Source organism: Leopardus geoffroyi, chromosome A3, assembly GCF_018350155.1.
Source record: "Leopardus geoffroyi isolate Oge1 chromosome A3, O.geoffroyi_Oge1_pat1.0, whole genome shotgun sequence".
Lineage (NCBI taxonomy): Eukaryota > Metazoa > Chordata > Mammalia > Carnivora > Felidae > Leopardus > Leopardus geoffroyi.
In genome coordinates, this window is record NC_059336.1 from 118,332,424 (window position 1) to 118,347,051 (window position 14,628).

At 40.7% G+C, this 14,628-nt stretch overlaps 1 protein-coding gene across 1 annotated transcript in view; it reads right to left on the reverse strand.

The window, feature by feature from the left end:
• LOC123581309 (solute carrier family 4 member 1 adaptor protein) overlaps positions 1-14,462 on the reverse strand; it is a 29,239-nt gene extending 14,777 nt beyond the window's left edge. The window contains exons 1-8 of the mRNA XM_045447323.1: positions 13,618-14,462; positions 12,967-13,162; positions 10,539-10,661; positions 8,790-8,850; positions 8,319-8,458; positions 1,508-1,668; positions 638-707; positions 84-270 (exon numbers count right to left, since the gene is read on the reverse strand). Coding sequence (XP_045303279.1) covers positions 84-270; positions 638-707; positions 1,508-1,668; positions 8,319-8,458; positions 8,790-8,850; positions 10,539-10,661; positions 12,967-13,162; positions 13,618-14,280 — 1,601 coding nt within the window. The 5' untranslated portion in view covers positions 14,281-14,462. The remainder of the gene's footprint in view (positions 1-83; positions 271-637; positions 708-1,507; positions 1,669-8,318; positions 8,459-8,789; positions 8,851-10,538; positions 10,662-12,966; positions 13,163-13,617) is intronic.
• Positions 14,463-14,628: the final 166 nt, after the last annotated feature.

The following is a 14,628-nucleotide window of genomic DNA, read 5'->3' on the forward strand; positions in this document are numbered from 1 at the left end:
TAAAAAAAGAAAGATATAATTCAAAATGTTATCTGTGCAAACATGCTTATTTAAAATTTCAAGTATAACTAAGACTGACATACTTTTTTAGTTCTGGAATCTCTGCTGGTTTTACAATTTTTATCAACCCTTTAAGTCTCTGTAGTTCTTTCCTCAGTTCAAAAGTTCTCAGGTGAAGTTTCTTCCGGGACACACCATCCAATGCACTCCCTGATTTCATTTCTGACATGAACGCATCTAAGGAGTCCTGAGATGGCGACTCTGATAAAGCTGTCCAAGAAAAAGATAATACATGTTTAGAAAAATTGCCTCAAATATTTTAAAACTCAGCCAAAGTTTCTGTAGAAAAGTCAGTAACTTAAAGTTGGATAGAGGACATTACTGGTATTAGGAATAAGAAAACAGGTTATAGCTTGGAGACCTTGGGACATCACTTTGCCTTAATGCACTTCATTCCCCTCATCTATTACACAGAAAGTTTAAACCAAATGATTTATAATGTTCCTTATAGTTCTAAGATGTTCTGTTGTTCCTTAGAAAGGCTCCATATTCTGTACATCTTACTAACTAGCCTGGAAGAGTGCAATACTTACGGGAGATGCCCTATACATATTTGTTTCATGGGTCATTAACTTACCTTTGCTTGACGCTTTCAGTTTCTCAGAAATTTCAGAGAGTTCCCTTTCAGCATCATTTAACTTTGCAACCTGTAATGCCCAGATTAACAGGGTTAACAAATGTTTTTCTTCTTTCAAAATATGGTAGCTTTCCTGTCTTCCTCATCTTATTTCCACTATTGTTACGATTTAAGAGGATTCAATCAGAAGTGTAATTAAATGTGCTCTTTATGGAGTTAACATTTTCATGCATTTATATGATTCAAGCTGAGTTAATTTCTGAATTCAGAATTTAACAGAATGAAAGTACAGAACATAGACTTGACTTTACTCAGAAGAAAGAACTCAAGTCATTTCTTTTCACTGATGAATCAAAGAACAAAGCAAAACAAAACAAAACAAAAAAACAACAGATGTTGGGTAATGTTTTAAGCTCTGAATACTACTAATTACAGTGAAAAGACATGCTATCTTATAATGATTTCATGAAGGATATACTACTTAAGACTATTACCAGACTACATTCTTCAAAATTCCTTTCACAATTCTTGACTGCCAGAAGTCTAAAGTTGATTTCACCTCAGAATGTCCAAATTTGGAACTTTTTCCTTTCTTTTTGTGAGATTAACATCATACCCAAAGAATGCTTATGAATGGATCAAGATCCACTGTGAGGCAGACAGAGTCTCTAGCAGCAAGCCAAACTTTTCTCCAACTTGTGTAAGACTAGTTGTTTGTTACTATCAAATTTACAGATCAATAAAGTTATACTTGAGTACCAGATTTCAACACCACTGCTTTAAAAATTGTAACTATAAAACAAATTTAAATAATATATTATCTTATTAAAAAATTAAACTACCACAGCTACTTCTATAAATAAAACTTGCCAATGATTCAAACGTCTCTGGCTTCTCATCAATCTTCCCAGCCTTCTTCATACGGTTCAGACGCTTCTTTTCAACCAGGCCGGTCCGATCAAGAAATGTGTCATCATCACTATCATAAAAGTCTTCATCCTCCCAGTTCTTGGCTTTCCTTTTCCGAGATACTAGAAGGAGATAAAAAAAAAAAGTGGTAATGAAATAAGTTAAAAAGAAAAAGAATCTTTCAATTATTGAAAGATTCAACAAGCTGTCAAACTACATATAAAAACAAAGGGTTAGGGTGCCTGTGTGGCTTAGTTGGTAAAGCATCCAATTCTTGATTTCAGTTCAGGTCATGATCTCCCATGCTGGCAGTGCAGAGCCTGCTTGGGATTCTCTCTCTCCCCCTCTCTCTCTTCCCCTCCCCTGCTTACACTCTGGTTCCCTCTCATAAATAAATAAATAAATAAATAAATAAATAAATAAATAAATAAACAAACGAACGAACAAACTTAAAAACAACAACAACAAAGCGTTAAACCTGGAAGACATTATGCTAAGTGAAATAAGCCAGACACACGATTCCACTTACAAGAGTTAACTAGAACAGTCAAATTCAGAGAAACAGAAGGTAGAATGGTAATTATCAGGGACTAGTGGAAGGAAGAATGAGAAGTTAGTGTTTAATGGGTACAAAGTTTCATTATGGGAAGATGAGAAAGTAATGAGATGGACATAGCAATGGTTGCACAACAATGTGAATGTATTTAATACACTTAATGCTCACAATGGTGAATTTTATGATATGTATGTTTTACCACATTAAGAAAAATTAAACAAAGGGCTAATTTATTTAAAGAGCAAAAGGCTCTCAAAAATCAACGAGTAAAAAAGGAAAAAGATAAATGAGGAAAAGATCAATAATCTAAAAGAAAATTTGGGAAAGAATAATCAAAGCAGTTCACAGAAAAAGAAATACAATGGCCAAAACACTTTATAAGATGTTAATAATGCCCAATTTGGCAAGGGTACAGGGAAATGGACTCTCAAACAGCTGACGGAAATATACATTGATACACAATCTTCTTTCTTTTTTTATGTTTATTCATTTTTGAAAGACATAGAGAGACAGAGCACAAGCAGGGGTGGGGCAGAGAGAGAGGGGGACACAGAATCTGAAGCAGGCTCCAGGCTCTGAGCTGTCAGCACAGAGCCCGATGAGGGGCTCAAACTCACTAACCTCAAGATCATGACCTGAGCCGACGTCAGATGCTCAACCGACTGAGCCACCCAGGTGCCCTGTTACACAATCTTTTTGATGGTCAACCTCACAATATCTGTCAAATGTAATTGATCTAAATTCTACTTATAGGAATTTATCCTATGGGTATCAATGCCGTTATTTGTAACAGTGAAAATCTGGAAAGCCCATCAATAGGGAACTATGTTAGCTATTACTTTTTTGTTCACCCTATGCCATCTTACTCCTCTTGTTATGCTAAAAGTACCCCTTTTCTTCTTTTTTTTTTTTTTTTTTAAATTTTTTTTCCAACGTTTATTTATTTTTGGGACAGAGAGAGACAGAGCATGAACGGGGAGGGGCAGAGAGAGAGGGAGACACAGAATCGGAAACAGGCTCCAGGCTCTGAGCCATCAGCCCAGAGCCCGACGCGGGGCTCGAACTCACGGACCGCGAGATCGTGACCTGGCTGAAGTCGGACGCTTAACCGACTGTGCCACCCAGGCGCCCCCCCCCCCTTTTCTTCTAGAATACTCCTCCTCCATTCCATCTGGATTAGGGGTCATCATGTGACCAAAGCCAAATCAGTAAGAATCCTTCCCTCATATTTATATTTAGATACGTGCAAAAAAGGGCTCTCTTTCCAATGAGATTATGAAAGAGGGAAGATACAAATCTAAGCAGTGAGCAGCCAGCTCTTTTGCATGGGGTAAGAATCTGTCTGCAAAATAAAACCATATGCTCATGTGACAGACTCACACACATACACACACACAGCTTTTATGGTGTCCTGTGACACTGAGACTTCTGGTTTGATAGGACCAGAACTTAAAGTCCTAGTTCATACAGTTCCTCCTTCAATCCTGTAAGCAATTCTTCTCAACCTGGAGAAGAGATGGACAATAGTGGAGATGGAGCCAATAACTTTTCTCCCTAAGCTAGTCTGAATTGGGTTTCTATTATTTACAACCAAAACAGTCCTTATTAAAAAAACTTCATGATTTCCAGGTTAAGATGGTACACTGAACATACATATGTAATTTCACTCTCTCCCCATATCCCACTAAAGCTGTGGTAAAGAGATCTGTTTTAAAAACATTAACCTACTGGGGCACCTGGCTGGCTTAGCTGGCACAGCATGGGACTCTTGATCCTGGGGTTGTGAGTTTGGGTCCCATGTTAGGTACAGAGCTTATTTAAATATAAGTAAATAAACAAACAAATAAATAAATAAACATTAATCTACAAAGAAAGAACAGGAGAAGGAATAGCAATACCTAATTTTTGGAAATTATAAAACAGACAGACAAGTGGAAACTTAACTTAGCAGAACTAAAAAAGACGAATCCTAAAACAACAGTGGGGAAAGATGAGAACCAATCTGATGATACTGCAGAATCCTCAAAAGGATCTGGAACTGGGGACAGACAGTAGTGCTAAAATAAAAAGAACTGAGTAAAAGCTGGTTGAGAAAAAGATCCTCCTCCCTGACTACTTACCTCCTCATCCCCAGAAAAAAATCCAGAGGTTAATCCCTAGAAAGGGTAAGATAAAAAGTCTTTGCATTGTGGACTGCCCAGTTTATGTTCTATATTCTACATATTAAATATGTATTTATTTATTCTAAAAATAGTACTGTCCTGAAAATAGTTGAATTTTGAGGATCTGCTCAGCCATCTTCCAGCACTTAGCTCTAAGAATTTCATGCAGGAAGTCAGAAGAGTACTCTCTGAGGAATCCCGCCAGCAGAAGAGGAAAAAACCTAACGAGTCTTACATGAGGAGTTCCCCAACAAAAGGCCCACATTAATCTATAGTGTTACTCAAAGGTAATAAGCCCCACCTATATATTCCAAGCTGTCAATCACCTTTTTTGTCCCCAAATAAGAATCTACACCCAAGGACTACACAAAAACTGGGAACACCTCTAACATGCAGGACAGAGACTACACAAAAAAGAAAAGGCAGAGATTAGCAGCAAGATGAGATACTTAAAATCCAGGAAACAACAATAGCATATTATATTTTAAAAATGAATACCCAAAGGACAAAAATGAGCCTTGGAAATTAAAATCTTGATTGCAAAATGTAAAGATAAAGCTGCAGAAATCTCCCAGAAAGAATAAAAAGACATAGAGATTAAAAAAAAAGAAAGAAAAAAAAAGATAAGAAACTTAAATGGTCAGTCTAAGATGTTCAATATCAAAATAACAAAATTCAAGAGAGAAAGAGAAAACAGAAGGATGAAATGATTAATGGCATAATTCCAGAAATGTTTCTAACTATCAAAGATTTCCAGATCAAAAGGACCCAACAAGTACCTAGAAAAATGGATGAAAATAGACCCACAGAAAGGTACATCACAGTTAAGTTTCAGAAGCTTGAGAACAAAGGGAAGCTCCTACAAACTCCTAGTGTGTGTGTAGGGGATGGGAAATGACATACACTAGATAAGGATTCTGAACCCGTTAGGACTGCAAGAGCAACACTGAATATAAGGCGGTAACGGTAATACCTTCAAAGCTGTGAAGGAAACTTATTTCCCATTTAGAATTCTATTCCTAGCCAAACAATTAACCAAGAGTAAAGCTAGAATAATTGTATTTTCAGAGTGGGGAATTTAATATAGTTTACTTGCTATACATCCTTTCTCAAGAATTCACTACATGTCCACCAAAATGAAAGAGTAGACCAGGAACAACGAAAGAAGTGAAATCCACTGGAGACTATCATCATCCATGACCTCTATTGTTGTACCAGCTTTTTAATCTGCAAAACTACAGAAAGATGTGCTCCACTAAAACAAGGGAATAAACCAAGAAACATGAGAATCTGGGAATCAAGAAACAGAAAATCCAACCCTGGAGAAAGACAAAGGAAATGTCAAGGATGACAGCAAAATGAGGTCCCAGATGACAGTGCTCCAGTAGGTTCAGAGAATGGTGAGCCCTGAAAGAACATTGCTCTTCAGGAGAAATGTTTCCAAAAAGATCAGAACTGATCAATTACTTGATGTGATTGACCATGTGGAAAAATATACTGAAAGGCTATTGAAAGATGTGGAAAGAATGAACAGAGCTACAAAAAATCCACACACATGAAAAACAAACAATTATTAACTTTAGGAAAAACAAAAAGAAAAAACTCCTCAGTTTAACTAATATTTGCATAAACATAATCGTGTAAATATTAAATACTAATTTAACAGAGTCAGTACATAATGTTTAAAATAAGTGATTCAGTTGCACCTGGGTGGCTCAGTTGGTTAAGTGTCCAACTGTTGATTTTGGTTCAGGTCATGATCTCACGGTTAGTGGTCATGATCTCACGGTTAGTGGGTTTGAGTCCCACGTCTGGCTCCACGCTGACAGCAAGAAGCCTGCTTGGGATTCCCATTCTCTCTACTCCTCCCCTGCTTGCACACTCTCTCAAAATAAATAAACAAACTTATAAAAAGTTCAATCATAAAATAAAATATTCAAAATAAAACAGCATACTCTTCCTTTTGGGAAATACGGGTATTTTTAAATGCCAGAAAAAATAATTAAAAGAGTTAAAAGCCTTCTAAGAGGGGCGCCTGGGTGGCGCAGTCGGTTAAGCGTCCGACTTCAGCCAGGTCACGATCTCGCGGTCCGTGAGTTCGAGCCCCGCGTCGGGCTCTGGGCTGATGGCTCAGAGCCTGGAGCCTGTTTCCGATTCTGTGTCTCCCTCTCTCTCTGCCCCTCCCCCGTTCATGCTCTGTCTCTCTCTGTCCCAAAAATAAATAAACGTTGAAAAAAAAAAATTAAAAAAAAAAAAAAAAAAAAAAAGCCTTCTAAGATTGAAGACTGGGGAGAGGCAGGGCAAGGAACAGGCATATTTTGTGTAAGCCTTTGGTAGTTTTTTGGGTTTTTTTAAATTTGTATTTATTTTGAGAAAGAGAGAGAAAGAACGTGAGTGTGGAAGGGCAGAGAGAGAAGGAAAGAGAATCTCAAGCAGGCTCCAGGCTATTAGTGCACAGCCTAATATGGGACTTGATCCCATGACCCTGGGATCATGACCTGAGCTGAAATCAAAAGTCAAATGATCAACTGATTGAACCACCCAGGTGCCCCAAGCCTTTGGTAGTTTTAAATAATACATAAGTTACTTTGCGATAATACAAACTAATTTTAGAATAAACACAAATATAACAGAAGCCTTTATTAATAAATGATGATGGGGCGCCTGGGTGGCTCAGTCAGTTAAGCGTCCAACTTCAGCTCAGGTCACGATCTCGTGGTCCGTGAGTTCGAGCCCCACATTGGGCTCTGGGCTGATGGCTCAGAGCCTGGAGCCTGCTTCAGATTCTGTGTCTCCCTCTCTCTCTGCCCCTCCCCCGTTCATGCTCTGTCTCTCTGTCTCAAAAATAAATAAATGTTAAAAAAAATTTTTTAAATAAATAAATAAATAAAAATTTAAAAAAATAAATAAATGATGATATAGCCAGAAAGCTTTTTATTTTTATTTATTTTTGAAGTTTATTTTTGAAAGAGAGAGAGAGAGAGAGGGAATGAGCACAAGGGAGCAGGGCAGAGAGAGATGGAGAGTGAGAGAGAATCCCAAGCAGGCTCCATGCTGTCAGTGCAGAGCCCGACATGGGGCTTGATCCCATAAAGAACCATGAGATCATGACCTGAGCCGAAATCAAGAGTCAGATGCTTAACTGACTAAGCCACCCAGGTGTCCCTGACAGGCTTTTAAAAATGAGATAAATTTAATGCAATTATACAGACAATATCCATGATACATTCTTATATTAAAATTGTAAGTCATGAAAGAGTATAATATAAATAAATGCATTTGTGCATGAAGTTTGCTTTTTATTAAAGTATCTAGTTCCGAACACATATCTTACTCATAAAAAATTTCTAAGAAAACATGGCTTCTAAGGGGCGCCTGGGTGGCTCAGTCGGTTGAGTGTCTGACTTTGGCTCAGGTCATGATCTTGCGGTTCGTGAGTTAGAGCCCCGCATCGAGCTCTGTGCTGACGGCTCAGAGCCTGGAGTCTGCTTCGGATTCTGTGTCTCCCTCTCTTTCTGCCTCTCCCCTGCTCATGCTCTGTCTCTGTCTCCAAAAAATAAATACGCGTAAAAAAACATATATATTTTTTTTAAAAAAAGAAAATATGCCTTCCTTTGGGTACTGAGATATGGAATATTTTCTTTTCAGCCCATAGAATTTCACGCAATTTACATTTTCTCCCTAAAAAGTCATTTAGTGGGGCGCCTGGGTGGCTCAGTCGGTTAAGCGGCCGACTTCGGCTCAGGTCATGATTTCGCAGTCCGTGAGTTCGAGCCCCGTGTCAGGCTCTGTGCTGACAGCTCAGAGCCTGGAGCCTGTTTCAGATTCTGTGTCTCCCTCTCTCTGACCCTCCCCCTTTCATGCTCTGTCTCTGTCTCAAAAATAAATAAACGTAAAAAAAAAAAAAAAATTTTTTTTTTAAAAAGTCATTTCGTTGCCTTTTGTGTTAAATTCTTTCTTCCTTTCTTCTTTCTTTCTCTTTTTCTCTCTCCCTTTTTCTCTCTCTTTCCCTTCCTTCCTTCCTTCCAAAAACAAAGTGTTCCCATATACTCACCTGCCTCCTGCCGCAGCAACCCCAAAGTATCAAGGATTCGACAAGCCTCCAGTGAACACTGGATCATTGCTTCTTTTTTCTTTCCCGAATGAATGGCCTCAGCTACCAGTTGTTTTCCAGTTGAATCGTCCACAGGTAATCTGTATTGGTTTGGAGTGAATCATAGCATAGTACTAAGCTCCAATTCTCATGAAAAAAACTAGTATGCGGTGAAAATAGTCATTTCTTTTGACATGGCTTTTTAATCTCTCCATTCATTTTGTTATATCTTGCCAAGGTTGGACCTTAAATCTTTTCCTTATGCCTCTAACCCATCCCACCCCACCTGCCAATGATATATGTTATTAAACTATCAAGGCCCAAATTCAGGAGTAGCCTAAAAATAAGACTAAAGTTATTCTTCGGGTCTACTGTCTATTACCTAAAATTGGCCACTTTTCACAAAAGGACATTAATGAGAACAGAACATACCTCACCCTACAGAGCCAAGTGCTGTGCCCCTGTTCATCAAATTCATATTCTAATTCTTCTCCTGTGGGAGGAAGAAAGACAAAACAATTTTAACAGTATATGAAAATTACTAGTTAAGACAAAGGGAAAAGAGAGGAAAGGCTGATAAAAGAATATCAAGTTCCAGGGCACCTGGGTGGCTCAGTCAGTTTAAGTGTCTGACTCTTGATGTCAGCTCAGGTCATGATCCCATGATTCATGAGACTGAGCCCCACATCAGGCTCTGAGCTGTCCCTGCTTGGGATTCTCTCTCTCAAAATAAATAAACATTTAAAAAAAATAGAATATCAAGTTTCCATACCTCATTTAACACTAAATTTCAAAGCATTTCACTTCTTATTTCCAGGAATTATTATTTGATAATGAAATAAAGGGGAACTTGAAGCAAAGAAAAGCAAACTCAGACCAGAACAATCAGCTTGCCATAAATAGCTTTGTCCACTACATAGCAACTTTTACACTTATAAGTGCAGATGTAAGTTGTCACTTTGGTTTGTAGAAGCACAAATATTGGGGTGCCTGGGTGGCTCAGTTGGCTAAGCATCTGACCTGAGCTCAGGTCATGATCTCGCAGTTTGTGAGTTTGAGCCCCACATCAGGCTCTGTGCTGACAGCTCAGAGTCTGGAGCCTGCTTCGGATTCTGTGTCTCCCTCTCTCTCTACCCCTCCCCTGCTCATGTTTTGTCTCTGTCTCTCAAAAAATGAATAAACATTAAAAAAAATTTTTTAGAAGCACAAATATCAAGGGCAGAATACAACCAGTTCATATATATATTCACACACACACACACACACACACACACACACACACACAGATGTTCTCTCAAAGCATATCTACTGAAACAGTCCTCTATGGAAACATTCTTTAAATTATATAAGGTGAACATCCATGTTAAGAATTACAAAAGATGAGGGGCACATGGGTGGCTCAATTTGTTAAGCTTCCAACTCTTGATCTCAGCTCAGGTCATGATCTTGTGGTTTGTGGGTTCAAGCCCCGCATTGGGCTCTACGCTGATGGCATACAGCCAGCTTGGGATTCTGCGTCTCCTTCTCTCTGCCCCTCACCTGCCTGTGCGCACGCTCTTTCTCTCAAAATAAATAAATAAATATTAAAAAAAAAAAAAAAGAATTATAAAAGATCAGATGAAGTAGAAACAAAGAATTTTAAGAAGTTAGGTCAATCTCCCCACCACCCAAGTCTAGGATCTTCTGAGAATAATGAGACCAGACAAGTCGGAAAAAAGTAGTCCCTTTTTTCCAAGATGGGAAGAAAGACTAACAAGTAAGATTTTTACTGTTTTCAAAATAAACCTGAAGCAACTGACCACAAGGGCAAGAACTGAGCAAGGAGAGCAGCAGATAAAACACAGCATTTCTAAGTACCTTGAAGATCTACAAGACAATGCTGCTGTGGAAACCTTTTTTTTTTTTTTTTTTTTTTTTTTTTAATTTTTTTTTTTTTCAACGTTTATTTATTTTTGGGACAGAGAGAGACAGAGCATGAACAGGGGAGGGTCAGAGTGAGAGGGAGACACAGAATCGGAAACAGGCTCCAGGCTCCGAGCCATCAGCCCAGAGCCCGACGCGGGGCTCGAACTCACGGACCGCGAGATCGTGACCCGGCTGAAGTCGGACGCTTAACCGACTGCGCCACCCAGGCGCCCCATGGAAACCTTTTACTGGCAGGGTCAGAATCTGTTTACATACCTTCTCGGTCAAAAAAACCTTGGAGAGCCTTTTTTGGATCCTTTATATAGAAGGCCTCCCTTTCCTGCTGAAACTCTAAGACAATGGGGTTCTCTTCAGCCTCATCCTCTACAGCATCTTCTCCTACAGGATACGGTAAAGAAAGAAAAGACAGACATAAGAAGAGACTATCTGAATGACACCCACTTTTCATTTAGCCTGCATAAAGACACAGTTATCAATGAAAAGAAAGGTGGGGGGTGGGGGACAACGGGGCATACAAAACCACCAATATAAATATCTTTAGGTTTCCTAAATCGTGTGACAAATTAAAACTTGTTTTCATGGCATCTTTTGTTTTTCCCCCATCACTATATTTCAAAAACAAAATTACCTACCACATTGTCCATGGGAAAAAAATCTAAGCTTCTTGGCCTGGCATTCTCATTCTCTATCACCTGGGTCTAATACTCTGTCTCCGATATAATTTCTTAATATTTACCATATCTGCCAGATGGACTGGCCTTCTCATTACCCCTTTACAATCATCAATCTCGGGGCGCCTGGGTGGCGCAGTCAGTTAAGCGTCCGACTTCAGCCAGGTCACGATCTCGCGGTCCGGGAGTTCGAGCCCTGCGCCTGTTTCCGATTCTGTGTCTCCCTCTCTCTCTGCCCCTCCCCCACTTGCACTCTGTCTCTCTCTGTCCCAAAAATAAATAAACGTTGAAAAATAAAATAAAATAAAATAAAATAAAATAAAATAAAATAAAATAAAATAAAATAAAATCATCAATCTCTAGGGGCACCTGGGTGGCCCAGTCAGTTAAGAGTCCAGCTTTGGCTCAGGTCATGATCTCACAGCTTGTGAGTTTGAGCCCCACGTCAGGCTCTGTGCTGACAGCTCAGAGCCTAGAACCTGCTTCAGATTCTGTCTCCATCTCTCTCTGCCCCTCCCCTGCTCATGCACTGCATCTCTCTCTCTCTCTCTCTCTCTCTCTCTCAATCTCAAATATAAATAAACATTTAAAAATAATATGGGGCACCTGGGTGGCTCAGTCGGTTAAGCGTCTGACTTCGGTTCAGGTCATGACCTCATGGCTTGTGAGTTCGAGCCCCGCGTCGGGCTCTGGGCTGATAGCTCAGAGCCTGGAGCCTGTTTCGGATTGTGTCTCCCTCTCTCTGCCCCTCCCCTGTTCACACTGTCTCTGTCTCTCTCAAAAATAAACATTAAAAAAAATAAATAAATAAATGAATAAATAAATAAATAAAATCATCAATCCCTACCCTGAATATTCGATATTCAGCTTCCTAAGTGCTAATTTTTCTTTCCTTCAAGTTCCAACTCAAGACCCGTCTGTTTGTAGACTTAAAAACTTTCCCAAATTTTAAGTCAGTGTTGCTCAAAAGAAATATAATGAAAGCCATACATGAAAGTTTTCATTTTCTAGTAGCCACATTAAAAAGGAGCAACCAGTAAAATTGTCATGTAATCAGTATAAAAATACTATGAATGTGGTATTTTATATTCTTTTTTCACACTAAGTCTTTGAAATCCAGTGAGTAGTTTACTGACAACAAGTCAGCTTGGACTAGCCGGACTGTAAGTGTTCAATAACCACATGTGGGTAGTGGCTACAATACTGGACAGTGTGGGTCTAAGTCCTTAGTGATCACTCCCTTCTCTGAACCCTTACTCTAGCATACTTATGGTTTCTATAGCTTTTGTTTGGCACTTACAAAAGTAATTTCATAATATTTATCCAGTCTTCCCAACAACATACTGAGGCATTCTTTTTTTTATATTCCTAGCCCCTGAATACCCATTGTCCAAAATGTCTGGTATTATGGAAAGTTCAATTTATTCCTCTGGCTAAAGGATGAGGTTTCTCTGATTAGCTATTTCGCATTTCAGGGAATTTACACAAAGTACAAAAATTCGAAGGACTATCCTATATTGAACATTCCATGTTACTTGACTGAATATAGTTCCATCCTCTCCAATGATAATAGTCAAGGCCAGTACCATTTAAATGGTAAAAATAATAAATTAGTTGTATGCTGAGGAAGAGTTTACAACAAGGGAGTGGACTGTAAAATGCATTAAAAGACTGGGCTCCTGGCTGGCTCAGTCCACAAAGCAGGCAACTCTTGATTTCTGGGTTGTAAGTTTGAGCCCCACTCTGAGTGTAGAGATTACTTAAAAGTAAAATCTTAAAAAAAAAAAAAAGAAAGAAAGAAAAAAGAAAAGAAATCCATAGTGCCTGTAATTCACCTTTTTGACATCAGAAAAGTTAATGAATCTCTGTGGGTTTCGGTAGTCTCGTGTGCAAATTGTATTTGTTCCATCTATCTCAAAAAGTCATGAAAGGCATATGATAGAAAACAATTAAAGATACCACCAGTAATGAATTTAAAATATTAACCTCTGGCAGCAATTTTAATTTCTTACCCATTCCCCAGGTGCAGCCCATTTCATCATCTTGACTACTAGTATTTCTCTTCCTTTCATTGGTATCCATTTCTTCTTCCTCATCCGAGTCTTCTCCTAGCATCTTCTTCTCCAACATCATTTGTTGCTGCTTGCGCAATTCTTTCAATTGCGTTACTGTCAACTCGGATTCTGCTTCTCGGTCTTCCTCTGGTCCCTGATGAACCAAGAGAAAGAATTCTTTCAGAGTTCAGGATCGCTGAATTCATATCTCACTTTCAGAAATATGGCAATGTGGGGGCGCCTGGGTGGCTCAGTCGACTAGGCGTCCGACTTCCTCTCAGGTCATAACCTCTCAGTTCGTGGCTTCGGGTCCCGCGTGGGGCTGTGTGCTGACAGCTCGGAGCCTGGAGCCTGCTTCGGAGTCTGTGTCTCCCTCTCCTATGCTCCTCCCCTGCTCAAGCTCTCGCTCTCTCGCAAAAATAAATAAACATTAAAGTAAAATAAAAGAAAAAAATACGGCAATGTGTACAGAGGCCTGGAAAGGGGCCAGATTCTCCCACTTTTGTAATCGCTTACTGGGAGAATCTCCTTCCTCCGCGAAAGCTTAAGGAGCTCTGGAACCCAGCCCGGTGCGCTCCGGAGATTTCAGTCCTAGGTTTTTCTACTTACCTGAAGAAGAAACAGCCGGGTGCTGCCTCCAAAGCGAAGAACATGCCCGACGTGGACGCGACAATAGGTGCGGGGTGGGATGCGGGTTTTGTTAAGAAAAGTGCCATGGGTGCTTCCCAGATCGTAAAGGTAGAAGCCAGGCCCGTGGCCGTCGCATTCTCCTTCGAGGCCGGACACCCTGTGCTGCAGCACGGCGTGGTACCGAGACACCGAAGGGTGCTCCAGGCACACGTCGCAGCTAGACAGCCTCCCGAAAAGGCAGTAGCTTGTCCCTTTCAAGCTCCAGGTGCCAAGGATGGTGCCGCTCTTCAGTGTCTCTAGGCTGTAGGGGGCCGTGGCGGGGCCGCCCCACGGCGGCTCTCGGTATGGGGGAGCCCGGGCCGGACCGCCAGGGGATGGAGCCGCTGTGGGCGGCCGCGGCTGCTCCTCCGGTGGACTCCTGGTGTCCCCGCTGTCCGGCCGCACTGGCGGGACGTCAGGCTCCACGGAATCGGGGTCTAGCAGCGCCGTGGGCCCTTCCTTCTTCACCTCCTCAGGGTCTGAAGGACTGGTGACGGGGGCCCTGCCCCGCACAGCCGGGGGCACCGGCAGGGTTGGTTTCTTGAAATCGTCATTGAGCTCTTGCAAAGCCTGAGGCTCGGACTTAGAGGAGCTATCGGCCATCCTCAATCGGGTGCGGTCTCGGAATCTGTTCCTGGGAAACCTCCCCTTTCGGTCTCTAGGTTCCTCTCCACGCCTCGCTCTCCCAGCTCCCGGTGGCTTCTCTGAACCCCGATGGCGGATTTGTTCCTTCACCACCTGCCACGTTACGAAGAGATGAATATCAAGGGCAGGTCATAATAAGAAAAACAAAAACAAAAAACAAAACAGTAAAAGGCGGCCGAGGAGCTGTCAGCACGGGGACATCTTTAGAGGTTGCAACCGGATAGTAATGACTTCCTGTGGCACAGCCAGATTGAGCAGAAGCGCTTCCGGCAGCCTGGGACCACTAATCCAAAAGCCAGTCTTCCG